Source organism: Vulpes vulpes, chromosome 3 (assembly GCF_048418805.1).
Source record: "Vulpes vulpes isolate BD-2025 chromosome 3, VulVul3, whole genome shotgun sequence".
Lineage (NCBI taxonomy): Eukaryota > Metazoa > Chordata > Mammalia > Carnivora > Canidae > Vulpes > Vulpes vulpes.
The window spans coordinates 13,776,294-13,797,054 of NC_132782.1; the positions used below are offsets into that span (position 1 = coordinate 13,776,294).

Sequence of the window (20,761 nt, forward strand, 5' to 3'; positions counted from 1 at the left end):
CCAGCTGCATGGCCCCAGACAACACATGGAAGGAACCCTTTTAGGAATTCGTGTCCCTGTGCACACAATTAAAGAACAGGCCTGAATGATCCCTAAGTCCCATCCAACCTTCAGACTTTGTGATGAATCCTGTTAATGGCTAGGAAAATTAATATCTAAGTTCATTAGAACTGTGCCCAAAGAAAGAACAGAGAAACTCTGACAAAGGACCTCAGAGGTTCCCGTACTTCTGGTGCATGGAATTTATAGTATCATATTTTTGTTATGTTGTGAACTTTTGGGTCTTTCTCGGCTCTTTGTTATATTTCCAATAAGTGAGGTTCTTATTAAATGGGGCAGAATTATGAGTTTTTAAAAATAGAAAATTAAATACGACTCATATATACTTCTTCCACATAAAATAATTCAAGAAATTTTCAAAAATCCAGAGTAAATTATTCCTTTATGAAAACTTGTTTCCAAATGCATTTCTATTTGATAGATCAACAAAATGACACCGTATACTAAAAAGTGATTTACCTATAACTACATCATGACCATCAACCAAGCCAGCAGAGAAGAGCTCCTGAGATACACCATCTGCCGTATCTGTCCAAATGTGAAATGAATATGTATTAGTAACCATAAAATAAAAATCAACAACCCAGTACAATGTAAAAGATATTTTTCATTTACGAAAATCACCCACATGTGTTTTAATTCAACAATTCAGATTCTATCAGAAGGAAAAATCAGAAGCAATGTGAAATATATTTTGCCATATAGAACTTGCATCTTGATATTTATTCAACGGAGGTCCTGCAAAATTATTATTTCATTTTTGGTGAACCAAAAAACATTCGCCCTTTTGGCTACCACCTGAATTAATCCTCAAATGTACCTCTATAAATTAGCTCCTAACAGGTCCCAATGACACTGCTTTTCTTTCCTGCCAAGGTTAATTCCAGCCATCATCAATCCTTTTCTATCATTAGTAGCTACTGAGTCAGAATTTATGGCAAAGGTTGAACAGGTAGCACTTGACACAGCCTTATATTTGGTACAAACAGCCTTTGAGCCTGTCAGACTATTAAGATGAGCTATTTAAATTTATGCTATTAAGAAACTCCTTTAGCATGACATTGATCATTTGATAGCAACAGATTCATCCTCTGAAAATGTGGCTGAATAAAAGAATGTGGTTTCTCGATGATAACTGACAGGAGTTAGAAATCTCATAAAGATGGGACTGAACAGGCTGTAGCAAGTGAATATAACCAAAATTACTTAATTGAAAGGTTATGAATGAACATGGTAATAAGTGAGAAGTCTGTCTGAAGACTCTGTGAAGAGAAACTGATAAATGGCAATGTGCTCAAAAGAACCATTATGAACTCTTGTGTTTTTACAAGGGAGAGGACACGGTCCCCACGGCCTTCTGACATTATCGCAAATGTCCAGAACCACAGCTGGGCGAGAAGAAAACTGGCTCAGCAGCTGGCAACAACCTAAAAGAAGGTTTGACTTGAGTGATTGAGTGTCCCAAAGTCAGGGAGCACCTCAAAGTATTGCTGCTGAACCAAACAAGCATCTAAATTGCACTGCAGTTTGCATGCCTAAGGCTGCCCCCATGGTCTGTGTGCATGCACACCTGTGAGCACCCACTTGAGTGTGTTGCTGAAGGTAAAATTGTCTTTCACATTGTGGGCTTTAATGTGCTTTGCCCAGTGTCTGACACATAGTAATTACTCAATCAATGGTAGCTGTGATAAGGATGATTGGCCAAGGATCATCTAAAATGTACCTCATTCTCTAGTGCACTCTTTCTTCCTTTCATACACAGTGAAATTTCCAGGATCTCCAATAAAAAAAAAAAATCTGAACGCCACTGTACATTCGTTGTATGTAGAGAAATTGTGGCATTCCATCATTTTACTCATTCCACATTATGATGAATAACAGACAGACATGGAAATAACATGAAAGAAATGGAAAAGAAAAATAAAGGAATCTTTCTCAACTATGAGATACCATATAAGGCAGGCTTATCTTGGGTCTTGTTCTTACTAGAAGTACAAAAAAAAAAAAAAAAAACACCTTATAAAATTCTCTGAGGGATAAAATGATCCCATAGCATGGAATCTAGGGTGAGAGGCTCCCTCTACTCTGCATACGATTTAGCTTTATAAAGTGGATTAGAAAACTCAGCCTCATAATCTCATCCTCCTGGATGCCACTAGAAACTTCTCTACAAAAAGTGTACTGAATTCCAGTGCTTACCTAGTAGGCACAGTGCACACAGTAGGCAGTGATTACATTTCTATGGACTGATCATCTATTAAAGCATCTGGATGTGTTACTACCACCTCGAAAGTATCAATAAGATTTTACACCTGAGTAAGGAGCTATGCTCACAGAATGTAGTTAAAAATGGAATAATCAAGCAAATCCTCATTGAGGGCTAGCACTAAAACAGTACCAAAGCAATGGACTTTCCCAAATGATTAAAGTTTATAGCACTGCCTATGATTTTCAGGACTCCTAAACACCAGATCAGTCATGTTAAAATAGCACAAGGGTCATGCTGGCCATTTTTGGCCCAAAAGAGAAATATCCCATGTTTGTATACCATTAACTAGTTATTTGTATGCATGTGAGTAAGAGATCAGCAATGGTTTAGAACAGAAACTAGAAGGTAATTGGTAACATTTTTTTAAGCTGCTTAACATGCCTAATAGTAAACAGGTTAAAATCATCATAAATAATCATATTTGCTCTGGTTTGCAGAATATATGGCAACACAATAAGTGCAAAGGGCTTGCTCTCATGTGAAGGCAGAGAATATTCAGTATGTTTATGTTATTCACTCTATGCCATATTACATATTTATGTGTGCATACAGCTCAGACACAGTACAATGCATGCCCAGTGCAGACACCACCTGAATGCAGACAGCTTCAGTAGTCACAGAAGTACGGTGACACATCCATGGTGTTTCCCTTATTAGCTGGCCAGGGAAGGCCAGCAGCTATCATCAGGAAGCCAACACTACAATTTCTATCCGGGAAACAAAAGCAGATTCAGCCTACAATGTCAAACAAGGCTGCTAAAGCCAGCAAGGAAGTCCAGTAATGTTGAGAGGGCCATCTTCTCCTCTAAAATCCTCAACTTAGAAATTCATTTGTCATCTCTCGAAATTCAAGTTAACTTTTATTTTGCTGCTGCCAATTTTAAATAATTAAATTAAAAAAAAAACCTTGAACGAAGAATCTATTCTTTTATTTACTGTACTTGAAAGCATTTAGCATATAGTTACCGACTTTATCATACCACTGACTGGTCAATATTCTTATGTTATGACAAAACAAAATGCTTCTGGGTAATAGAAATTAGTGCTGTACAATTTCACAGACTGACTCTAAACTCCCAAGACGGGGATGTTCCCAGAAAGAAAGATCAATTCGCAAATTTACTGGGGCCCTATTTGCATATATTTTGTAACAAATACTTCCTATGTTACTTTAATTTAAACATACTAGGAGTCATTAAATCTTGATGTTGACAGGGGACTAGACATGAAGGTCAGCGAGTCTATGCCCACATTTGGCCCAGGAACATGTTCTGCTTGGCCAATAGTGGTTTTTTTTTTTTTTTTAAACCGAACATGAATAGACATGGTTTCCTGAAATCCCCCCAGTTTGCTCTGGCTCCTGTCCATGTCTGAGTTGGTGCCTTCTTACAGGTTCTAACAGCAGGGAGGTCAAAGCAGTTAACTCATTGACCAGATATAACACTAGGAAGGTTCAGATTTTCAAAATTTTAGCTAATATGATGTATTTAATCAAATCAAAATTCACATAGAGCTCTACTACATAAAATAATTACAGAGTATTATTAGCTTAATGTATATTAATATATTCAAATGTATGAGCCTAGTGTATTTTATTTTAATAATAGAAGGTATTTTAGAAGATTTTCAATAAACACATTGAAGCTGCTTTCACGTACTTAAAAATCGGAATCCAGGTCAGGGAGAACAGGAAGTCTCAGCATTAGCATCTGATTTTCACCTTTTTGGAATCTTCTGGTTATGAACTAAAGAGTGGAAATAGCAATTTTTGCTTAACAACTAATCCTGTGGTCTCCAAAGCCTGTTCATATGTGTTATTTATCCACTAATTAACCAAAATAAGTGCCTCCTGAATAGCAGGCACTTAGTCAAGTGCTAAAGATACAAGAAATGAGACACGGTTCTGTGAACTCTAGGCATCCAGGAGCTAAGAGAGCAACCAGTTTGGCCTTGAAGCTGTAAGAATGGCAGGGTTCTGACCAAGCGGTAGGTATGAGAGCAGAGGGGCAAAAGTATAGCACTTGTGTGATGTCTTGTTTGTTGCTCACCTCTCACTAGGACTGCTCTATGTTACTCACTACACTCATCACAATATCCTCTAGGCCCTGTGTCACCACGCCAGAGTTTATTTTCATGGTTGAGCTAATGTATTTCATTTGTATGTGTATATAAACCATACAGCATGTCACAGGAATTCTTGTAGTCAGTACAGGTTCGGTTTGGATTACCCCCAATTACTGCAAATCCTTCCTCTCTCCCTACCTTCCTTCCATCCTCCTTTCTTCACTTTCAGAGAAAGCATTTTTGAATAGCAAATTATAACCACACGCTTGTAATCAATTTCTTCAATGCTCTTTGCAGCAATAAAATAATAATTTCAATTAAAACTTACCTCTTCCTGGAGTAAACTCAAACCGTATGTCATTAAGTTCCTTTCTGGAGTTTCTGAAATACATAACATATAGCACATTAAAATCCAATGAACTACAGCTTAATCAAACTAAATGTATTCTAATTTTTACAAGATGCTACTAACATGTAGACAGCATTTACAGCTTTGGGTCGCCTCTGAGTAATTCCTCAAACAGAAGAGAGAGTTATGATAATAACAAAGGGAGAACTGATTGAATTTACATTATATAAACGTGTATTTCACAAAAATTCAAAAATAAAGTGTTCTTTTCTAAAATCTACACTAAACCAATAACCTTACATATAATTCTATAGTTAAAAATTTCAGAAGATTTTAGTCTAAAATAAATGACTTGGCACATTTTTCATATTTTTCCTAAAAATAGTATTTTATCAATTATTTTTAAAAGTGAAACAAATAGGAAAGATGGTCTCAGTGGTAAAGTTTATGACAACACTACACATTGAATCATGCAACAAAATGCTCAAAAAAGGATATATATTTTGTTATTAAAAATTTTATCTACACAGTAGGACCCCTGAATGTTGTGAAGTTATCCATTGAATATATAAACTTTTAAAAAATAAATATAAAATGCTTACATGAAACAGTAATATATACATTTGTATGTATATCTGATCCAAAAACTGATACTAGGGAAATATGAAACAAGTAGATACTTAAGATATGAGTTTTCCATTAATATTAATTTCAAGAAATGATATGGGGCAGTGAGCTATAATTAGAATGGTTTTAAATTCTCACAAGAATACTAAAATATTATGAGAAACTCTCAACAGATGCTACCATTAACGTTAATAAAAATACCATAAGAAACTGCAATAGGAAACATGAAATAATAATTTCTACAGACACCCAACTATTTGTTCAGCTTCCAAAGGTCCGAGATAGAGACAGAGATGGCATGAATACCCATCCCAAACAGTCTTGGTCTGGTGCCAGGAGAGTCTGATATAATCCTGTTTAATTCTCCAGTTTGGGACTCCAAATAAACTTGAGGTAATAACTCCTGGTCTCTATGTTCAGTGCCCACATCATGATGCCACCAGTCTCTGGGCCCTTTCTGGTCCACAGCCTGAGGCCGCTTCTTCAGGTCCTAGGACCTCCTACCGCACTAAATGCAGGAGGCCCAGAAAAATGACAAAGGCATGGTATTAACTTAGAGAAAGCCTTTCTCCCATGCCTAGACAAGCCAGCCTAAGTCTATACTCTCCCACAAGCAGGGAAGTAAGGGTCAAGAGTTCAAGAGATGCTCAAGCCCAGGCCACAGTCCTAAGAGCCTTGAACCACTATTCGCAGGTGTTCTCATCTTGACTGTCACTCACTATTCTTCTTAGAGATAGAACGGGATGAGGGGATAACAGAAATGGCTAAAGCTTTGATTGCTTTTTAGGACCTAGGACTGCAAATTGTGGATTCTCACTCTAAAAAAGTAAACCTATGACCAATACATGAAATTGGAGACAATTGAAGATGGTTCAGATGTCAGCTTGGACCCCAGACTAAGGACTCTGTCCTGGAGATGGAGTAGATCATGCACAATCAGTATCTGCAGCAGATGAGCTGCTTGACTATGGCACTGTCTACCAATGTCACTGCACGTTTACACAGCACTTTCATATATATCAGCGGCTCTCAATTTTTTTATTTTTGGTAAGCCTCTATAATGTTTGGCTTAAGATAAATAAGTGGATTCTTATTTTTGCTTCTATGTTCAATCTGCTGCAAGATCACATATCATAGCGCCAGCCACTGGAAAATTCTACTCTAAGTGTGTTGAAATAATGAGTGAAAAAGGCACATAATTTCTCAATGTTATTATGAAAATAGTTTGACCTCATGGGCTCCCTGAGACTCAAGGACCACCTCCCCCCACACACACCTTCTATGGTCACAGGACCACACTTTGAGAAACACTGATAGCAAATTTCATGAATCAAATCTCATTTGATTCCAGCAATCAACCTTTAAGATATGCAAAGTAGGTATTATTTGTTTTTCATTTTTTAGACAAGCACATTCAGTGGCCTTTCCAGGTTTACAAATTCAGTGGCTTCCTTTCACTTCTGAGAGAAAAACAATCTTCCTCAATATTCTGCATATCACCATAAAAAGATCAGCAAGCATGCTTTTATTTAATAGCCTTGGTTTTAGGTGTTGTATATCAACAAAGGTTGGATTAGAACTAAAACAGCCCAACAAGAAAAGAAAAATGATCACTAGGAAAGCAAGTATTTATACTATATTTAATAATGAAATGACAAAAGGAGGGAAAAAGAAAAAGGAATCTGATTTGATGTTAATTTAGGCCACTGTCAATTCCTTTCCTCTCTTTCTTTTGGTCAGTCCTGTATAAATTAGTTTGTCCTACTAAGGCCATAAGAAGAGAGGTATAGGAACTGTACCCAAAATATCATCACACACATCCTGATTCTTCATTAAGACTATGGAAGTAATATCTAATATCATAATTTCTACATCAGCTATGGTTCGAGTTATGGAGGTTGCCTAGTCAAGTCATTCTTTTATGACTCTGAACCTAAAATACTTGCCTTTGAAAAGATCACAGTGATTGATTGTGAGTAGTAGACTTGTCTCATCAGGTTGAAATATAGTTGGAAAAATGCCTAATTGGATCTAACTACTGAAGGTCATCCTTTTATAAAGAATTAATCTTTTCAGACTCATACTTAACACCTTTAATTGAAAGTACATTTACTTTAATTGATATGGCACAGGATATTCTTGATTTCAGAGAAGCTGAAAATAGGTATGATTTAAGGCCAGAAACTAAGTCTGTGCAACTTTATAGAGGAAATGTTTGAAACTTGAAATTAACAGCTTCAAGACCCAGGCTACCAGTAATAACTCTTATTAAAAACCCTATTAATCCTGGGGTGCTCGGGTGGCTCAGTCGGTTGAGGATCCAATTCTCGATTTCAGCTCAGGTCATCATCTCAGGGTCCTGAGATTGAACCTTATGCTGAGCTCCATATCCAGTGAGGAGTCCGCTTGGTTTTCTCCCTCCCTCGCCTTGTGCCCCTCCCTGACCCCTGGCTCTCACTTTCTCTCTAAAATAAATAAAATCCTTAAAAACAACAACAACAAAAACTACTTTTAATCCTAAAAATAACCAAAAAGAAAAAAAAACACCCCATCAAAAAACATACTCCTAAATTCGGTAAGCACAAACCCTTATTTTTCATTGTAGGTAAATATTGCATCACAAAGGCAAATGTCTACAGGGTTCACGCAGAGTATTTATTTTTTAAAATAGGTGATACCACCACATGGGTTAAAACCCAAAAGGTACAACAAGGTGCTCTCTAAAATCTAGGCCTCCTACTCTTATTAATCAACTACCTGGTCCCCCTTAATGGTATAGGCTTTTTGTACATCCCTTCCTGAGATGTTTCATGCATATATTAGCAAATATACATACACAGTTCCTTCTAGCCTGTTTAATACAAACGTAGCATATTATATCCGTTGCTCTGCACCTTGCCTCTTCTTTTAATAACATACCTTGGAATTTCTGCATAGTGGCTCACAGAGAGAGCTTTCTCATTCTTTTTTTTTTTTTTTAATAGCTACATAGTATTCCGTTGTCTGCTATATCCTTCCCATTCAATGAACAGACTGTTTTCAGTCTTCCACTGGTATAAACAATGCTCAGTGAATAACCTTGTTCTTATGTCATTTCGCAAATACGTGGGTATGAAAATAAATTTCTAGAAGCAAATTGCTTGGTCAAAGGATAAACGCATTTGCAATTTTATAGATATTGTCAAATTCCCCTTCATTCAAGTCATACCAATTTATACTCTCACAAGCAATTTGTAAGCACCATTGCAGGAACTCTCAATGAGTAAAGCAGGAAATATATGGAAAAAACAGGGAGATGTGTTCTCCCAGCTGGAAAGCTTCTTCCCTATTTAAAGAAGGCAACTACTGCTCTGCACCAGCTGGTTAAGCCAGGCAGGAATTTGGGCTCAATTTTGTTTATAAATAAATAAATAAATAAACAAACACACACACACACACACACAGATATAAATGTTATAAATAAAATGCATATATGCTATATGTCATATACAAATATATGTACATTTGCTATATCCATTCAAAGTGACAAATCCAGAGATCTAGATTGTCATGTGTAACATCTTCCTTCTTGCTCATTGAATTCATCTGCAAGGGACACAGTGGACACTGAAATGAAGCAGCTGGCTCTGAGGGTGGTGATGACGATCACATGAGCAAACGCTTAAGCGTTCTTGGTGACTGAGCTGCAGCAGGCCTGCGCAGATGAAGTATGCATCTGATAGGATGTAGCATTTTTCTGCACTTCTTACTGTACCACGTCAGGACAGTCTGATCAAGTTGTTGCTCCTGGAGGGCTCCAGAGCCAAAATGCCAACTCAGGACTAGGTGTGTTCCTTAGCTTCACATTCGTGTCTTTTAGCTCACGCCAAAAACTGGGGGCACACACCCTCCAAGAACCAGATGCGATCAAAGTGCTCAGAAGCCCAGGGACCACTGGTTCTCAAAGAGCATCAGCGACTGTAGTGCCACTGGCACTGCATACCCTCCACCACAGGGATACTCTGGAGTGAGGCTGACTGCCAGCCAATTTCCCACGCTCTGAGGTTGCAGGACACAGCTGAGGTAACACTAGCCCAGAGGTGGCCTCTCCCTCCCAAGCCCCCTTTGCCCTTCTTTGAACCTAGGATTTCAGGTCAGGGTGAAGCTGCCAGTCAGTATCCGAGGAAGTCCAGGGGGAATGTTCCTCCTGGAACCTTTTCTTTATTGGGAGCAGGATGGAGACTTTCAAACAGGCTGGGCTATCAGGTCATCATTTCCAGTTCAGCTTGCTCCTTTCCTGCTCTTGGCACTGAACTGGAGTCTCTTCCCACAGACTTAGGAGAGAAAGGGACTATGGCGCCCACTAAGCTTGCTGGGCATCTCTGTCCACACCAGCAGAGAGCCTGGCACAGCCTGAGGAGGTACTGGAGCTGTGGGGACAGAGGTCTCCATCCAAATCCACTCACTACTTGTCTGGCATCTGTCATCTGTTTCCTTAACTGTGAGATGGGCAAAGTAATAATTAATGGCATTTACTGTCTGCCAGTACGTGCTTGATGCTTCACTTATGTTATCTCATGCCATGCTCAAAATAACACGTGATGTGGGGATGGCTCTTATGCCCTATTATTTCCCAGAGAGGGAAACTGAGGCTCAGAGAGGGTAAGGGACATACCCAAAAATCATACAGCTGATTAGTGGATCTGAACTAAATCTAGAACTGAAGGAATGTTACCCTTGTCTTCTCCAGGGCCCAGTCCTTACCCGAACCACTGTGAGTCCTAGTCTGAGTCTGTAGATGCTTCTAACTGGTCTCGCCACATTCAAGGTCATGATCTGCTCAGGAGCCAGCCAGCTTGTTATCTGGAAATCTGATCATCCCACTCCCTTGCTCAAAGACTCCATTTTGTCCCCCCCCCCCCTTTTTTTAAGTAGGTTCCTCACCCAGTATGGAGCTCAATGCAAGGCTTGAACTCACCACCCTGAGATCAAGACCTGAGCCCTGAGATCAACAGTCGGATGCTTAATTGAGCCACTCTGGCACCTTCCCCTGGAATTCTTTCTTTTTTTTTTTTTTTAAAGATTTATTTGTTCATGAAAGAGAGAGAGAGAGAGGCAGAGACAGGCAGAGGGAGCATCACTGTAGAGGCGGGGTGACAAGTTTTCCTGATCTTGGAAGGAATGGGGGGGCAGAGAGACTTTCTTCTGTCTGAATGTCTCTCCTCAGGCTGCCAGTTGGTTGTTTCTGGGTGCCTCTCATGCACCTTCGGCACCCTTGCCCAAGTCCCCTGTGGAATGCAGGGATGGTGCTGTGCAGGGGGCAACAGGGCACGCCAGCTGGCGAAGAGACAGGTGATGGTGGTGGTAGCAGCGATGAGAAGGGGTGCAGGGGTGGGCCAGCCAGAGGGAAGTGGGGAGGAAAGGAGGGGAGAGAGGGAAGAAGGCAGGAGGGAAGAGCCCGGGATCACAACCTGAGCCAAAGGCAGATGCTCAACCACTGTGCCACCCAAGAGTCCCTCCCCCAGAATTCTTAAAAATTTAAATCCTTAGCATGATCCCCTGAAGACCTGCTTCTACCTGCCTCCCCCCTTCAAGTGTCCCACACTGTCTGCTGCTCTCCTTGTTGTCTTGGGCCTGCCCTCCCTGCCCAGGGGTGGCTTTGCAAAGGCGCAGTGTGGGCGGAGGGGGTCTGTCACAGGCCTGTCAGCAGCGGGCTCAGGAGACAGAGGGAAGAAAGGGACTGCAGCTGGGGGCACTTCTGAGGAGTTCAGCTGTAGGGCCTGGAGAGAAGCCGCTGTAATCGGAGGTGGGGAAAGAGAGGGCTTTATAAGACGGGTGAAGAGAAACGTTTGTGTGCTGGTGGGCCAGGCCTGGTAAAGAGGGAAACAGGGAGGGAGGGAACAGAGAGGTGCTCCTGGGGCGCTGCAGCGTGTTGGGGAGCCAGCTTCCCTCGCTGCTGGCGAATCTCCACTCCCCCCTCCCTCACTTGACTTGCTCTTTTGCGGGAGGCCAGGAAAGAAGGGGAAAGGCAGCCAGCCGAGGGCAGGCCGCTTTCCAGAGCAGCCTCCTGGCCTCTAGCCCTACACCCAGTACGTCACGTTCCGTACAAACGTAGTGTAGTTACTTGAGTGTCCATCCCGTCTACCAGCCACAAGGCTCCCGAGGAGCAAAGACCTGCAGCTTGCCAGCACAGCACCTGGCACGCGAGCGAGTGAATGCACGCCGGCGTGACTGAAGACACAAAGGAGTGAAAATTCTGCAAGTCTGGCTCCGTCCAGGCTTCCGAGACCCCGTCACCCCAGCTCCCGGGCTGCCCTTTCTCTGTGCGCCAGCCACTCCCGTCTGCCCGGCCCTGCGTCCCAATCTGCGGCCCCCCTCATCGTCCCTTCTCCTTCTTGAGGAGTAATTCCAAGTGCGGACCCCAAACCCAGGTACGTGCCCCGCAGAGGTTTAAACCCACCATCCAACTGTCTACACAGCATCTCTCCATGCAATGTGCAGACACCGGAAAACCCAGCACGGGCAAAACGGAACACATCCCTTTCCTCCTCAGATTCACTTGTCTCTCTGCCCCCTACGGCGGCAGGTGGCCGTGACAGCCACCGCCACGACCTGTGGGCTCGGCCTGCTGTCTCCTCAGACCGCCCACTTCTCTACGGCTCTGCCATCGCTGACCAAAGGCACGTCCCGTCATCTGCCGCAGGAGAACAAACGGCCTGATGAACACGGGGGTTTTATGCCCACACCACACACTGGGCACGGAGAACGGCGCGGCCAGAGCCACGGACACGCGGAAGAGGACAAGGCCGCAAGAGGGGGGCAGCGCTATTACTCGGGGTGTAATCCCTGGCAGATGAATGTGTTGCTCAGAGAGAAAATCATCGTATTTAATGAGATGTGGAAAACGATGCCGAAGCAACGATAAGCTGAAGGACACCAAGGAAGGCCGCGAGCGAAAGCACCGGGAGGACAATGAGGAGGCCTCTTGCGTCCAGGCCCGAGGCTGCCCGCACGCGGGGTTCACGCACGTCTCACTAGGGCTCAGTCTTAGGTCAGCGAACCACACCGACCCCCTGGACCACGGGAGCTTCCTCTGGGCTCTGCAGCTCCGCTTCAGCTGCCTGTGCAGGGGGACAGGGGTCAACGGTGCCCTCCCGGATTCCGGGAGCTGCGCGCAGACACCGTGAGCCCCTCGCCGTGTCGCGGCTCCGACGCCCGAGGTTCTGGGGCGCAGCAAAGCAGAGGGGAAAGTCAGGGTTCCAGTCCTTCAAGAGTCTACCGTCTTCCCAGAGAATGACAGCTGACAGGAGGTAAAAGGACCGGGGAGCCCCAGCGTCAATAAAGTGCTTAAAAAGTAGGAGGAGGACAAGAAACAGTGGCCTAACTCACAGGAAGGAGCATTTCCCCTCTCTTGGTTCCCACTCTCCATCGTTCACGCTCCTGTCAAATTCGCCTTCTCTGAGGTAAAGGCCCAATCACAGAATCATATAATTTTACAACTGACAGGGGCCCCGGGGGTCACCTAATCCATTTCCCTCCTTCCTCAGGTGAAGAAACTGAAGCCAAAAAGATTAAGCGGCTTGCTTAGGATTACACAGCTGGCTAATTCACTCAGCACTCCATAAATACTTATTGATCACCTACTAGGCGCCAGGCCTGTCCTAGGAGCCTTTGATGGCAGAAATGACACCCAAACCTGGAGCTGACGCTTCTAGACGACTGCTTTTCATTCTAGACTGGCGGTTCTCAAACTGCAGGGTGAGCTGAGGTGCACTCTTCTCAAGGAAGACTTCTTTCCCCCAGTGACGTGCCTGCCCCTACTACTTAAGCGCTGTGTGCAGTGGGAGATGTTATAGATGGGGGTGTGGCTCATATAGGATTTGTGTGATGATGGCAGGAATAAAGGTTAAGAGCCACTGCTGTATCCCTCAGCACTGTGCCCCAAGGCCCTGCTTGAAATGGAAGCTCTCTTCAAAGTACAGATTTCCACACACCCTGTGTCATGCTCCAGGACTGTGAGTCATATACCTAGCCCGTCGCCCCTACACCCTGGCCCTGCCTTTAACTTGCCTCAAAAGAGCCTTTTGGATCAGTGAGTCTCCTAAAAGGTGAAAGTGAAAATTCCTTTCAGGATTGCACCTTCAGACACCCAGAAATATACCTATGGCCTGGCAAAGTATAAGCTGACAGCATCCAGAATTCTAGTCTCTACCAAGCCATGCAGCATCACATAGCTTACGGTCGATGTCAAATAAATAGATCACGAAGCCATACAGTTGTCTTTAACAAGAAAACATGGGCAGTGACTAATATAGTTGTGTTCATATAATGAACACACATGTGCATGAACACACACGCACATGCACGAACACACGTGCACATGCATGAACACACACACACACACGCAATTTCTTGAAATAAAATATCTTGATATATCTTCAAGAATTTGACCTTTACACTGGTGTCTACAGGTTTTTCTGCAGCGGAACCTCAGGTTAAGGACTCTGACGCATCCCACTGGTTACTGAGCAGCCTGAAGGACCTTTCAGATTTACAGCTCATAGGGAACAAGCATTCTGACTGCACAGGGTTTCACACAGCTGACACCTAAATTAGAGATGCATGTGCAGAGCCTTGCAAAGAAATTTCTCATACTCTGTACAATGCTTACACCTTTGAATAAATCATAGGCAAAAATATTATCATAAATAACTGCCTTTGTTGTCTACAAAAAAAGTTTTCACCTGGAAACAATCCTAACAAAGTTCCTTTAACAAAAACCTCTTGAAAATCTACATGCTGCCCAAATAGAGAACATGATTGTTTCTTCTCACCCACTCTGCCCACTTTCCCCCTAAACAAACATGTTTCTTTTTTTCTAGTGCATACTTTGGAAAATCATGAAAAACACTTCAATATACAGGAAAGTTCAAAGAGTAATAAAACAAAGTCACATGTACCTACCGCCCAGAACTTTTAAAATGGCAACATTTTGTCATATTTACTTCAGAGCTTAATACATAAAATTTTAATACTCTTTTGCCCACACAGTACGAAATCGATTGTTATGTCCTAACTGTGGTAAATCATGAGTGAACAGATTATTGTGTAAGGGCTCTGCTTCCTGTCACGTTTGGGGAACTGTATTTTCACGGGTGGCAGTCCTTTTCAGTATTTAGAGTGTCCAGTGGACATATTTAAGGAATTGATTTTTACTGATAGGCCAAGAGGGAAATGGAGTGACCACATAAAAACTAGAGCCAGGACTCCAGCTGGTAGAAGCAGAAACATTACAGCCTATTCAAAGTTCCTGTTCTTTAGCAGCAGGAAAAACTACTAAGCATTCTTGCTAGTTAGGGGTTTCTGTGTATGCGTCTTGATTGAAATCCACTGATAGAAGTACAGAAGCAGTCTTCATTAACGTCACTCGTGTTTGAAAGTCTGGCGTGCGTCAGGGTTTCCTGTGGAAAACCCAGACTCAACGTTTCTGTGACAGATACCACTCTTCGGTGCATCGGGTTCCCAAATCAACATGCCAAGCAAGTTATACTAAAAATGCAAAGGGCACCTCTAAGATATGGATTCGATCAATGTCCAGTTGGGCTCTTGATCTCACGTCATGGTAGGTGTATTTACGCAGATCAACAGACAACCGTGGGGAAGTGGGGGTGGCGCACATACCTGCAGCGTTCCTGGATGGGTCGAGTTTCAAGATAATGACAGTTCACTTCAAGGCACACATTGTTACAATCTCTAATCATTATGGGCAACTATCATTTTCCTTGCCATTTGCATTAATTCTTGCAAAAAAGGACGGTAAGTCGTTCAAAGCTAAACTATACAACCGAACATTTGATTATCAAAAATAACAGAAATTAAAGGGAACAGAGAAAAAGATACTATACATATGTGAGATGTCAGTTACTCCCACTGAGCACTGAATTTAGCTTTGTTTGCTTGCAGCTCAGGCAAAAAAAAAAAAAGGAAAGTATTGCCTGATACGGTTCTTTATCAAAAAAGAAACATGCAAGGCAGATGTTTTTCCCTTGGCATTTATATTAAGGAGAAATTCTGTATGGAAGTCCCTTTATAAGGGACACTGAGTAATTTCTACAACAACTCTATGTTGTAAAGGGCAGAAACTTTTTTTTTCATATAAATGTCTTCCAACTACGTGGTGCAAAAATGAAGATTTGTTCTCCTATGTGCTGAAGGCACCATATTAAATCTTACCTAAGTGATAGCATTTCTGCTGGGAGCTGAAATAATATAGCCGAGGTACATTGTTTCCTGATGATTTACCTCAATAGAAGGAGCCCAGAGAACCTGGAGAAATGAATGGCCTATACAGACTGCTTCCTGATGCCCTAAAGGTGTCTTTGTCAAGTGTTAGGATGGGTGATTCTGTGACTGAACTCTGACTGGCCCTGGGAAGCATCTGATAGCCTTGTACAGGTGTTGATTAAACACAGATCTCTCACTTCAGCTAAAACCCCAGTGCAGAGGTAACATTCTGCTGTGAACGTACCGTAGACTGACTCAGGTTATGTCCTGCCCTGGGGAGGTGGCCAACTGCTAACATGGGCAGGCTGCAGGGTGGCTCCACTTCAAAAGGAAGCTCTGAGTCCGGCCAACAAATTGAACATGTTGTTCAGCTCAACACACCCAAATGCGCTGCCTCAGAAGTGAGAAAGGATAATTGTTTGCTTACAAGTTTTATTATTTTTTTAAATTTTTATTTATTTATGATAGTCACAGAGAGAGAGAGAGAGAGAGAGAGGCAAAGACATAGGCAGAGGGAGAAGCAGGCTCCATGCACTGGGAGCCCGACGTGGGATTCGATCCCGGGTCTCCAGGATCACGCCCTGGGCCAAAGGCAGGTGCTAAACCGCTGCGCCACCCAGGGATCCCTGCTTATAAGTTTTAAAGGACGCCTGCTCCTAATCAAGAGAGCTAGCCATGGCTAGTACAGCTACAAGGATATAAGGTGAGCAGATAACCACAGAATTCTTTAAACGTTAGCGAGGTGATCACAAAAGCAGCAAGAATTATGCTTTAACGTTCCTATCAATTTGTATGTATCGTCATCTCCAGGGGAAGCTATGTTAAAAATTAGCAAATTTAAAGGGAACATGATCACTTTTAACTTGGTTTAAAATACCCGCCCAATGAAGAAGAAAACTGTGAAGGACTAATGAGCACTAAATGTTAATACCGGCGTCCTCTCGGTGAGACACGAGAACAGAATCTTCCCTGGCTTTTTCCACAGGTAGTGCCTTAAGACAATTAAATTTAATGATAAATGAGATTGAGCACATATTTTCTCTTTTGATCCATTTCAGAGAAATGGCCTATAAGTAAACGTATTTACAGTCTAGTGTGGGTGACCCTTTGTCTTTGGCAAAGGCATCATAAATTCTCAAATTGGACTTTCCTGAAATTACTTCAGCAAATGGCTATTTATAAAATACACAGCTGCACAGAAAATAAACCTTGTTACTAGGCATTTGATAGGTTGTTGATGGGCATCAGAAAGAAATATACATTTATTAGAGCACATCAGGCAGCACTTGCCAGGATGCTAGATTGGGGACAGGGTTTTTATTCAGAATAATGTAAAAACAAAAAATTAAAAAACCCTAGCCCCACCTCCACCCCCCACACCCACCCACCAAAAAAGCATCCATTTGCTTTTGAGGCTTGGAGTTGTATGATTCTCCCAAGTACTGACACTAACAGGGTTGAAAAAGCATGAAGAGGGGTACCTGGGTGGCTCAGTCAAACACCCCACTCTTGGTTTCAGCTCAGGTCATAATCTCAGGGTTGTAAGGTTGAGCCCTGCATAGCCCTCCATGCTCCGGGGCAGGGGGGTGGGGGTAGAGGGTCTGCTGTGAGTGTCTCCCTCTGCACCTCCCCCCACTTGAGTGTGCTTGCATGTACTCTCTCTCTCTCAAATAAATAATCTTAAGGGAAAAAAAAGAAAAAAAGAAGACTCGCACTGAGAGTGAGTGCGAGAAGCTTCCTTTGGATTACCACATCCTGAAAAGGCAACAGTATGTGAAAGCATTCATTAGTCGCATGATATTTAAAATGAGGGCTAAAAATGTTTCTATGTATTTCTACAAAATTGATTTTTCAACCTGAAGATGGCCACAAGCAAGACGGGAAATCTGAAATTCAGTCTTATCTTTATCTGTTTCCCAGGGATGCCTTTTCGAAAACCCCACAGCTGATCTGAATGCACAACTCTTCCTATGGCTGTAAGATGGTCCTTACAATGCAACTGCTACGTGATTCCTTCTCATCTGATCCTGGCAGATTTTTTAAAGTCAACATTCATACTTTTAGCAACCACTTTGTTCATTTTCTGGGTCTAGAGCATTGATTTATGGTGCTCATTACCACACTGTTTCAGGAAGGAACCCTCCCTTCAACAGACTCAATAAGGTAAATGGCATTCATCACCTGGCATAGAAATCAAACCATCCTAATTGAAAAATTCCAAGTATTTATAGCTCACCAAAACTGGAAAGACCCTCGACTTAGCCATGAAGCTCAGTCTGCAATGGTGCAACACCACCTCCACCACAAAGGGCGTACCTAGGACAAGCCTCAAAAGGAGACTAGTGGAATACAGAATCATGTCCCAAATGCTCAAAACAACTTTTGGCCTGTGTTCAAACACATGCTGTAGGACTGTCAAATAACGAAAATGATTTTCATGCGTAGGTCATGGAATCCATCTTTTAGAGCCATACTCAAAAATTTGATGACATTGAAAAACACGCTGAGAATGTCCAATAGCAACTCCCACATGTGTGACTTCACCATCAAGCACAGAACTTACCAAGACTGTGGGGGTCATGCATTTTTCTTATCTAAGAGTCACTAATAAAAAAGATGTACCCAACAATTTCCTTCAGGATGGTTTCTTCAGTGACTGACCTTTATACCTAGTCTGTTGATCTCTGACAAGGTTTTAAGACTAACTTAGCTTCTTAGATCTCTTGATTTCAGTGAAAATTTAATAAAGGAGGTCAGGCTGGATAAACAATTCTTAGTCTACATTTATGCAGCACACCCTGCTTCTTTACTGTAAATTGGTAAGTGTGCTTTTCATAAAGAAGTACAAAAAACAGTGCCACCAGATAGGGAAGTCAGGAAAAGGTTCAGAAGGAAAAGTCAAGGGGGCCCTTCCAAAATGATCAGCATGACAGTAGAGCCTTTCTCCGCTGGTTTGAGGCAAAATAAACATGGATTATTTGTCAAGTTTAAGAGAACTAGATGATTTTTTAAAAATGAGCAAGACAGTGAATATCCATAACAAAGATAAAGGGATGGTAAAGGTCAACAATTAAGAACATTTTAGTAAATATACAGAATTCAAAAGATGGGCCAGAGGAGCTATGGTGCTATGTCATGTCCCTCCACAGAGTGCCTGGCACAGAGTCTGGCACATAAGTAAGCTCTCAAGAAATATTCAAGAAATCTAACTGCATCAAGCAGGACACTGCTGCATGGCATTAAGTCACATGTAATTACACTAGTCAAAACTCCTGCATATGGAGGTAACCAATCCTATATAAATACCCAAATAACCCCACCCCCACCCCCCAAAAAAAGGTTTCTGGGCTGAAGGCATTTTTTCAGTTGCAATGCAGGCCAGAGCCATGATCAGTAGAGGAGATTTAACATTAGGAATGGATCTGGGAGGGACGCCTGGGTGGCTCAGTGGTTGAACATCTGCCTTCAGCTTAGGGTGTGATCCCCGGTCCCAGGATTGAGTCCCACACATTGGGGTCCCCACCAAGGAAGCCTGCTTCTCCCTCTGCCTGTGTCTCTGCCTCTCTCTCTGCAGCTCTCATGAATAAATAAAATTTTAAAAAAGAAAAAAAAAAAAAGGAATGGATCTGTGAGAATAAATGAGGCCTGTTACACCGAAGAGATTTCTGGCCAAAAAGCTATTTCTTCACAAGCAGTGAGCTAACAGTCAACGTCCAGGGTGGTGGGATTGACCTGGCCAAGACTCACAGGAAATATAAACTGTGGACAGTCGGCCTGACACCAAGGCTCTGGGTGACTGGAAAAGCATCACATCTATGATTGGGAAGTGCTGCTGCTGCACCACCTGTGCTCTGAGCTCCAGGCTGTTCTGTCTACAGCATACTTATTTTTATTTAAGTATAGAAGGCAAGGGAGCACATCTTATACCAATTACACCAGACTTCTCTACCTCCTCTCCTCTTCCACCCTCTAACTCCATATCTTTGATTTGGTTTTATGGGGAGAACACGAAATGCTTTTTTTGCTAGGTTCACTTGGCCTTATTATAGCTAGGTTTCTGAAGACAACAGTCTTGAGTTTAAATAAAATTTGTAACACTGACGAGCCCTGGGACCTTGGGCAATTAACGTCCCAAGTCTTACTATCTCCAGCTGTAAAATGAGGAAGTAACAGTAACTACCTCAGAGAGAGCTCAGAGAGAAGGCAGCCAAGGATAGTGCCTGGCACACCGCAAACATTCAGTGATTGCACAGCAACAACAGTAATAATTGCCACTGAGTTCTCCATGTCAGCTATTGGGCCCCCGCCTGGAGATGGATTCTTTCTCACACCCTTCACCCAACCCACCGGGAGTGCAGGAGTCCAATCGTCCACTGAGTCCTCTAATAGCTTCTAACCACAAACCCGAACACGTGTGACAAGGTTTCAGTTGGGAGGGAGGTGGTGGTGGTATGAGTCTCTTAATTCTTTAAGAATCCCAGTAATGGGGGATCCCTGGGTGGCACAGCGGTTTGGCACCTGCCTTTGGCCCAGGGCGTGATCCTGGAGACCCGGGATCGAATCCCATATCGGGCTCCCTGCATGGAGCCTGCTTCTCCCTCTGCCTGTGTCTCTGCCACTCTCTCGATCTGTGTGACTATCATAAATAAATTAAAAAAAAAAAAAAAAAAAAAAGAATCCCAGTAATGGGATCCCTGGGTGGCTCAGTGCTGCCTTCAGCCCAGGGCATGATCCTGGAGTCCTGGGATCGAGTCCTACATCAGGCTCCCTGCATGGACCCTGCTTCTTCTCCCTCTGCCTGTCTCTCTCTCTGTCTCTCATGAATAAATAAATAAAATCTTAAAGAAAAAAAAAAAAGAATCTCAGTAATGCTTGAATAAATGGGGCCTGATCACTGGGAGCTGGAGAAGAGTACTTTCCAACTCAGGGTTTGAAGGAAGGAAACAGACTAGTAATGGGGCTGCTTTTGAGTCCTTGATAATCCCCAGAGAGCAAAATAAACCCAGGAGGATCTGAGAATTCTCCTGATAATCCATCCCATGCCTCTTTCCCTTATGAATAATTTAAATTCCCTGCTTTGTCTGGTCAAATCAAAGATCCTAGTTTATGTGAAGGCAGAAAGGTACAAC

General features: G+C 42.6%; 1 protein-coding gene across 11 annotated transcripts in view; it reads right to left on the bottom strand.

Annotated features, from left to right (window-relative positions):
• The window catches only part of STK39 (serine/threonine kinase 39), a 437,393-nt gene that overhangs the window by 55,264 nt on the left and 361,368 nt on the right, over positions 1-20,761 (bottom strand). For all 11 annotated transcript variants that reach the window (XM_072751854.1, XM_072751856.1, XM_072751855.1 and 8 more), the window contains 2 exons: positions 4,722-4,774; positions 520-588 (listed from right to left, as the gene is read on the bottom strand). In XM_072751854.1, coding sequence (XP_072607955.1) covers positions 520-588; positions 4,722-4,774 — 122 coding nt within the window. The remainder of the gene's footprint in view (positions 1-519; positions 589-4,721; positions 4,775-20,761) is intronic.